Source organism: Ceratosolen solmsi, unplaced genomic scaffold, assembly GCF_000503995.2.
Source record: "Ceratosolen solmsi marchali unplaced genomic scaffold, CerSol_1.0 scaffold10, whole genome shotgun sequence".
NCBI classification, from domain to species: domain Eukaryota; kingdom Metazoa; phylum Arthropoda; class Insecta; order Hymenoptera; family Agaonidae; genus Ceratosolen; species Ceratosolen solmsi.
This window is the reverse complement of record NW_011948412.1, coordinates 5,098,739-5,107,991: the sequence shown is the minus strand read 5'-3', so window position 1 is coordinate 5,107,991 and position 9,253 is coordinate 5,098,739. Positions and strand designations below refer to the sequence as shown.

General features: G+C 31.1%; 1 protein-coding gene across 1 annotated transcript; it reads left to right on the top strand.

Moving 5' to 3' along the window:
• Window positions 1-1,894: 1,894 nt before the first annotated feature.
• Window positions 1,895-4,879, top strand: LOC105368044 (aladin). Its single transcript, XM_011506944.1, has 7 exons — window positions 1,895-2,103; window positions 2,260-2,641; window positions 2,738-2,855; window positions 2,933-3,232; window positions 3,598-3,767; window positions 3,880-4,210; window positions 4,274-4,879. Exons 2-7 carry the CDS (start codon window positions 2,283-2,285, stop codon window positions 4,598-4,600), a joined length of 1,605 nt encoding a protein of 534 aa, XP_011505246.1. The 5' UTR covers window positions 1,895-2,103; window positions 2,260-2,282; the 3' UTR covers window positions 4,601-4,879.
• The last annotated feature ends 4,374 nt before the right edge of the window (window positions 4,880-9,253 follow it).

Sequence of the window (9,253 nt, the reverse complement as noted above, 5' to 3'; positions counted from 1 at the left end):
GCGCGCATTGCCACCGCTCCTGGCACCCACACCAACCTCAACGACGGGCAACCCCTCCTAATTCTGCTCCTCGTTGTACTCCTCTCGGATCTCCTTCTCAATCTCCTCCCCGTCCTGTTTCGCCGGCGTATCCTTCTTTCTTTTATCTCCTTCCTGGAGCTTGGCCCACAAGGCGCGCACTAATCAACCGAGATTAATCGAGCGACGTCGTCGTCGTCGTCGTCGTCGTCGTCGTCGTCGTCGTCGTCGTCATCATCGTCATAGTCGTTGCCGTCGTTATCATTTTCATAATCGTCTATCGTCTATCGTCGTCGTTCTCGTTCTCGTTACCGTCCCCGTTCCCGACCTTCTCCTCCTCCTCCTCGTCCTCGTCCTCGTTGTATTCGTTCGCTGCCCCCACTGCTCGTGCAGCGCCACTCGTCACCAGCTACTCACCGTCCGAGTTCCCAAGACGCTCTGGCCTCTGGCCCTGGCCACTGTCGAGGACTGCCCGCTTATGACGGCCCCGAGAAGGACACCAGGTGGCGCCCCGACGACTCTTATCGGGGCGCCAACTGCAATCGCGAGGCTTATCATCGCGCACCGGCCGGTAACGTCGCGACGCCGTCAGATCGATCATCTCGCAACGGTTTCGTATTTCGAGATCTGCTCTTTGAATATTTTCCCAAGCTGCTTTCATTGTTTTGTCTACGTTTTAGAGAAAGTATTTCTACGGATTGTTTGTTTCCAAATTGTGAAATACACTGTCAAATGAGAGATAGACTTGAGGACGATGTGAGCGTGACTTTGTCACCGAGCTGTGTAGGAGGATGTACCTCTTTCTCACTCCCTCCTTTGAATTGAAAATCCATTTGGACTCGCAATGGTAATATACATTGCGGAATAGTACAATCCGCAATCTATAATTATAATTTTTTTTTTTTTTTTTTTTTTTTTTTTTTTTTTATAGTAGAACAGTTAGCGCTAAATATGTCAAAGATATTATTTGGAATGGACATTTTCGACCAATTCACGGTCAATTTGCCTATAATTATGTCGTGCATTGCTCCTTACCCTTTATTGTGCATATTATAAGTTCTATACTACTTAAAAATATCATACTTTTAATGATATTTAAGTTTATCGCTTACTAGCAATTAATATGTTGACAAAAAATTGATGCGCGGGTTATCAAACAAATTGAAATGTTTCGAATTTTATAATTATAAAGTTGCTGAAAAATAATCACGTGAATTGGCCAAATACCTTTCTAATATGCCTATTATTGATGAATTTTCATATAATTATTAACACGATATTGTGACGATAACAAATGGTCTTTTAAAAGTCTACATAATGTTTAATATATGAAAAAATTACAAAAACTTATACGATATGTCTGTATAAGAATGTTACGTCATTAACGAATGTAATTAAAATTTCCTAATCTACTGTATTTAATAAAGATCAATTTATTTCATAAAGCAAAATTATCGTTACGCTTATTTAATTTTTTGTTTTTGTTTTTTTGTTTTTTGTTTTTTTTTTTTGGAAAAAAGTTGTATTGAAAATGGTTAATAAACCCAAGGTACGAAATGTAAAAAAAAACAAATGTTAATAATCCGTTATATAAAATATTCTACTTACCAAATAATGAATTCATTATATAATTATTTATATATTTATATATTTATATATAATTATTATATATTCATTACATAATAATGAATAATACGCGTCACTTTTATTATTTTATTAGCAAATTGTTTCATCCATATGACTTTTTTTTATCTCAAACTCTACAATAAGCATTAATATTTTTTTTTTATTTTCTTTTTTTTTTTCTTTTACATATTACTGGACATAAAGACTTTTATAATTTCCTACCGTCAAGACGTGCGAATGCTGTATTCGATTGATGTCGTTAACAAATTATAAATCATAGCGTATGCCGTTAATAAAGGCGAGAAGTTGTCGGTGGGATAATAATGTAAAGCCACCAAATTATTTAAATAATGTCTGTACTTAAAATTTGAATAGGAAATATAGAAATCGTGCCCTTCGCAATTTCATATCGATTATCAAGCATTTTTTTAGGTTATGCAGTGAAGAATTTGAGTTACGGTAAAGTAAAATCTATCGAATGTGTAACGTAATTTATTGCATTTTTCACGAAAAAATAACGCGTTTTCATAATTATCAACACCATTATTGTGCTAAAAATATCTACGTCATTGTATCCGCAAAATATATTTAATAATTTTTATCATTATTCAATAGGGTGAAAAATAATATAATCCAAAATGCTGAAAATATTATCGCTGCAAGACTTTTCTTTCCCATCATCTGACAATTTAATAACAGCAAGTTTTATGTATGATGAACCTGTATACTGCACGAAAGAAGAATTACAGCAAGAAATCCAATCCTTTGCAACATATTTACATGATTTCCCTGTCATTAATATTACACCAGAAATGTTGGCTACAAGAGAAACAGCTCGCACAATTGGAGCTAGAGATTTGTTCTTGCCTGTGCAAGACAGTTCGTTTAAAAAGATAGCAAATATTTGGCGAGAAAAAGGTTTACTAGAAGCCATTAGAGCTGCTGCTGCCGAAAGTCCAATTGAAATTACATATCAGGTCCATTGGCTTGCTACTAGGTAATAAAAATAAGAATCTTAGAGCAACTTTATAATCCTATATAAAATTCGCAATAACATTCAATTATACGAATAAGAATAATATATAATCTATAGGATGACACAAATATTGGATGTAATAGAGCGGGGAACATTCTGGAGTAAAGTTTTACCTATTTCTGGATTTGGCTCGGTCGCTGATGTTATTTCCACTAGAGATTGGACGACTGCATTAGTAAAAACAATCGCATTAATTTAAGATTAAACATAGTCGGCGATCTTTTATTAATTTCCAAATGAATTTTATATTAGATTCGTTGTATGGCTTGGCACCCTCATTGTATACGTTTGGCCATTGCTACAAGAGATGATCGTATTAGAATATTTTCTATTGGCAATATAGGTACGGCTGTTCTGAGACATAGTGCTCAAAAATCTGTGTGCTGCTTGAGTTGGAGACCAAACGCTGGCAGAGAATTAGCGGCAGCATGTCAAAATGGGGTCTTAATCTGGACAGTTGAACTAGGTGCTGCGAGCAATTCCCTTAGTTATGCATATACACTAAAGTACAGAAATCATGCACCAGTCACAAGCGTTTCATGGAATCCACAAGTAATTCTGTGCAAGTCTTAATATTATTAATTGGTTTAACTTTTAACTTTTAAGATAAAATAAAAAATGTATTGTACGAACCTTCTGAGAGTATTTTAATGAATAAGCATAAGAAATCAAAACTTAAATAAATTACATAAAGTCCAATAATGAGTATAAAAGATGTAGTCCAATTTTGGAAATATAATTATTAATGATAGAATATTTTTTAATAATTTATATTAAAAATGTAATGCCAATTAGTTCTATAAAAATTTTTAATATAATATACGTGATTCAATTTGTTAAAATTCTATTTATAAAAAAACTTAATATTGTTAAACTTAATTTAATCTTTCAATTATTGATAATTTTTATTTCTATAGGGAGACTTGTTAGTGTCTTGTTCCCTAACAGATATGAACATGATAATTTGGGATGTTGCAAAAGAAAGTGGTATTCCATTAAGACGTCTCGGTGGAGGAGGATTATGTTTTACTCATTGGTCACCTTGTGGATCAAGATTGTTAGCTACAACCTGTAGAAAAATATTCAGGTGTATAATCAGGTTTTTTTTAGTAAAGTATACCAATGTGTAATGTATATATATATATATATATACATATTTAAAAATTTTAAAATAATTTAATCATCCTTTAATCACACAGAGTATGGGACATAGGAGCAGGAACATCTTGGAAATCCGAAAGATGGACTGTTCCTAATGGTCGGGTGGCTGCTGCGTGTTTTGGACCAAATTTGACTCTGCTTTTTACGTCAACCGAAGATCCATCTATGGTATATTCTTTGCCACTGCAGGAACAAATTTTTGATGTAAAAAAAGTTGGAACGCTTGATGATAATAAAGTTGCTATACCATTAATTGATTTAAGTAAGGTGACATTTCCAATTAATGACGAGGATGAATATTCAGTTGGAGGTAGAGTTACATCCATGGATTGGGATCCTCTTGGAAAATACTTGGCAATTATTTTTCAGGTATTAAATATTTTCGTTAAAAAATGATCTTTTTAAATATTCAATATTTTGTGCACATTTCAGGATAGCTCATTAGTTGCTATTTTTAAAACTAAGATCGGAGCCACATCAAGAATAACTAAAGTTGAGCCACTATGTTTTGTGAAAGGTTTTCCTGGTGAAGTGCCTAATTGCATTCAATTTTATCAAAATTGTCAAGAAGGGACAGATTCCACTATATTAACAATTGCTTGGAGTAATGGTTTTATTCAACATTTTCCAATCGTAGATGGTGCCTATAAAGAATCCAATTTAAATCATTCAAAAAATGTTGGTATCATGTCAAATACTTTTTCGATTACAGAAGACTTACAAACTTCTCTTTATAGTAGTTTCAGTTATATTCAATAGCAATGAAGATACAAAATAACTTTAAATCCACAGAACATTAAAGTAAATTGTTATTGTTACTTTAGCTATTAAATAACATTTTAATATTACTAGTAAATATTTTATGATAGAAAACAGAAACGTAATAACGAAAGCATGATGCAACATTTGATGTATTTACAAATTGATCAATTTCTATTAAGTTCTAATTGGCTTTATAAAAATAACATGGAGTTATAGATAAAATTTAGAATAATATATTTACACTATTATATCGACGTATTTTTTTTTTATCTTTGTAATGTTAACATTTCATAGTTCTAACAGTTATTTAAAGACTGATATTTTTATACATTTTTATAACATCATAAAAGTGACATCAATTGTCAAACAATAAATAATCATTAAGAATTTGCAAAAAATATTGACTGTTGGTATTTTGTATTATTATTTATTAACTTAAGATAATTTCTTAAACAATGTACGATTGTTTAAGGATTTATAATTGAATTCCATTTTTAACTGGATACATCTGCTTCAATAACATTAAATTTAAAGTTATTATAGCTATTAAATTAGTTAATCCATTAAATTTTTTCATATTTTTTTGATATTTATATTAAATACGATTTTATTACAAAACATTTTTAAATTAAAAGCCTTCCAATTCGAATGCAAAATGCATTAACAACGATAATTACAATTATCTACGCTTCTGAAAATAATATGTTTAAACATTAATAGTAGTATGTAAAATCTTAAAATCTCGTGTTTGTAATTAAAAATATTATATAAGGTCATAAATTGATTAAATAATTGATAATTTTCTTTTCAATAAAAAACAAAATCAATATCCGAGAAATATATTTCGAATTAAATCTGTGAGATATAGAAATTGAGTATCGGATTTTTTATTTAGATGTTTTTTTCCATACGTTTACATTTAATTTGAAGAGACCAAAAATAAAACATTTTAAAATATGTGCTACTGTGTATATACATGGATATACTTTAGTGTGTGCATATATATATATATATATATATATATACAGATGCGTAATTATACGTGTGCATAGGTGTGTGTTGATGTGTTTATAAAGACACACATTCGCGCGCACTCACACATTTATGTATACATGCGACGTTTTTACGTTCGGATATCTGTAGATATGGTAATATTTAAGTGATAATGTATATTTAATGAAATACAGATAATGTCGGTTCAAAATAACATTCATTATGTGATAAATCTAAATCCATCAAGTAACGTGACCTACAGATTACTCGAATGCAAAAAGAAAAAACTATTTTCAGTAATATATAACTTTGATTTGAAATGACTCGATTGTCAATGGTGATAAAGTGAAATTTATTTTAAAATTTCATACTTTTTTACATTTAATTTTCTATTCAAAAGTAATAACTAATAAGCTTGATAAATTAATAAATAATTTGAAAAATCATTGTATTTGAAATTATTTTTACAAGGGAAAAATTTTAACTGATTACAATTGTGAAAATAAAGTTCTAACGACTTGTGATAATGTCAAAGATATGAAATCGTAATTTTTGCATATATGACAAGGTGCTTAATTATGTGAAAGACTTAAAACATTGACTAAAGAAATCTATATATATTTTCTTTAATAAAACAAAGTAGAATATAATTTAATATATATATATATATATTTATTTATTTATTTATTTATTTTTAACTAATTGAGTAATTGAATTAAATGATAAAATATAAGCCTAATTTTTTTCATACAAAAATGTTATTTTGAAAAACATATGTTACAGTGAGAAAATAAACATTATTTCATAAATTTTTGACAAATATCTACATTTCAAACATTTATTTAGTAATATTTTGGTATCTTTCATTTCGTAAACACAAAAGAAGAATAATAAAAAAAATAATAATATTAGACATTAGGAGAATATTTGTCGTGCTATGTTTTCCATCTCTGTTAAATCAATTTTTATAAAGTAATTGTATAAATCAGAATGAAGAGTATACTAACCAAATACTAAATTTATCTCAATATTCAAATAATTTGTATTAATAATATGTACCGAATAACTCAACAATTACAAAGGCTTGCGTTATCTGAAATATTGAATTACTAATATTTATATTAAATGAAATAAAAATGTTTATTCGCTTTGTGAAATATTAAATAACATTGTAATTCTAAACTTTTAGAAATATTAATTTTTTAAATAATTTTAATTGAGCAATATATTTGTTTGATAAAATCATAAAATTTCAAGCTTAATTTTTCCATTAAGAAGTTTGAAATACTTTAAGTAAAAGTATTTATTTTGAAACTTTAAAAATAAATATTCGACGTTAATGATGAAAATAATTGTACGTGATTGGAAACGTGCTAATTAATGATAAACTTTTACATAATGAAATTATATTTATCACTAGTTGCTTTTATCTAAATCAAATTTTAGATTTCTTTATATCTTGTTGTTAAACCTTATTGTTAAAAGTTAATTCAATTTGCCGATTCTAATTTTTATCAAGAACTGTAGTCCTAATAATACAAAGGAAAAAAAAGAGAGAAAAAAATTAAGGCAAACAACGTTTCGTTTGCAAATATTAAATTTTCAACGTACTCTAAAATAATTTAATATTAATAGTATGTTGAGAGATTTATAGATTTAATGTTTGTTGTTACACTCAAATCTTTGGTTCGACGCTCATTGCATTTTTATCAATTTAAGTGTAATTGTATATCGTTTATTTTTCCTAAAATAATAATGTAAAGTATATGATCTAATTGGAGTATAATTAAACATTAAAGCGGCACTGAGTTACGTAATTTATTTGTATGCACATAAGATGATCATGAATGGAAGATTTTTATTACTATCTTTTTAAACATGTAATAATGATTTTTAGAAATAGACGTATGAAAAATGGGTATTTTTAACGAATTAATCGTGCAAAAAATCTTTGACTCAAAACTATTATTATAATTGTGTTTTTGTCTTTAATTATAATCATGCAACTAATGGAATTAAAAATTGAACTCAATAATAAGCAAATTATTTTTAATTATTAATTGGATGTATAATTATTTAACTAACGTTATACGTTTATTACTACGTATGGTGTAAATTTTCTAATTCCCTCCGTTAACGATTATAATTAACGATTATTGTATGCATTAACAATAATTATGAAAAGAAATTGTCAAATTACTGTTTAACATTTTTTCAATATATTAATCAATATGTATAGGTGGCTTTTGACCTTGTGGCTTATAAAATTTGAAGAAACGTTTGATTGATATCAGTTATCACGAGAGTCCAAAATTTCGAATTACTATTGGCCTTTTACATTCAATTTTCAATGTTACGCCTTGAAAGATCGAGCTACTCGTAATTTTAAGTATAATATATTTTCAAATCCTATGAATTTTATATCCTTTCTATAATGTCCTATTATCTACACTATAAAACATGTTGAATCGTTATTTTATTATTGGTCGCTCGGATATTGTCGTGCCCATACTTGCACAAATAACAAATCCAACAATCCAAAGCAAAACTTATAGATAAATGAAATTACCTATGTTCGATGATATGGTCTAATGTCGGTTAACTACAATTTTCTCGGTCGAATTAATCGAATTAATCGAGAATGACACATTAATGCGTAGACCAAACGGAGAAAACCCAAGCCGTCTATGTTAATTAATTAACTATCACAGCGTTCGCCCGTCTCGTGAACAACGCGAATATCAAGCATTTGATTGATACGCCAAGTAACCACCACCAAACGCCTTCAAAGCGAATAAAGTTATTTTCCACGCGAAGAGAGTAAGCCGAAGCTTTTCCAACTTTTCTGGGAAGAGCGCGGGCTTTGCAACGCAGCCTATTGGCTCGGGGTCGTTGAAGTATAGAAAATAAGCGAGGCATCCTTCGAGTTATTCAGTGCCTAATTATATAAAATCACACGCTGAGCGAACTTCTATTTTTGTGCTCGCTTGACCGAGCGCACGAGACGCTGACAAGTTCCTTGCGAGCCCTACCCCATTTTCAAAAGCTTGCCTTCGCCCTCCCCTCCCCTCCCCCACCCATTACCGCCCCTCCCCTCGCACACACTTGTCCCTCACCGGCCCCTTACAAATTTCTGTATCGCTTTTTATGTCGGAATCCAGAAGCGAGCTGACGGCTCGTGTTTTACGAGGGGGTGAGAGCCGATGCTCGCACCCGTTTAGCCAGACATAAACTTCGTATGTTTGAGTATCGTAGCGCAATTTGCAAAATTTTATCGGCGCTCGCACCGAGCACCAAATGACGAAACGCATTATCTATTGTTTACGATAATGAGAGGCAATGGAACGCGCGTATTAGAGACCGTCCCATTATATCGAAGTCGTTGATTATCGAGTCGGGCTTAGGGTAAAATCAGGCCGACATCGCGGAGCACTCGGCCCATCCAAAGACTCGCCCATCGAGCGACCCGACACAAGTCTTTTCGCTTCACGCTTTCCCTCGCCAATGGAGAGGCCGCCAGTGACCGCCGCCGAGCCCAAGATTGCTTTTACTACGTTGCATTACGTAAACGCGCTGCACTAATAAGCGCGAGTTCTATCTCCTCCTCATCCCCCCCCACCCCCCTCATCCCCCACTCCCACTCAATCCCACCCCATC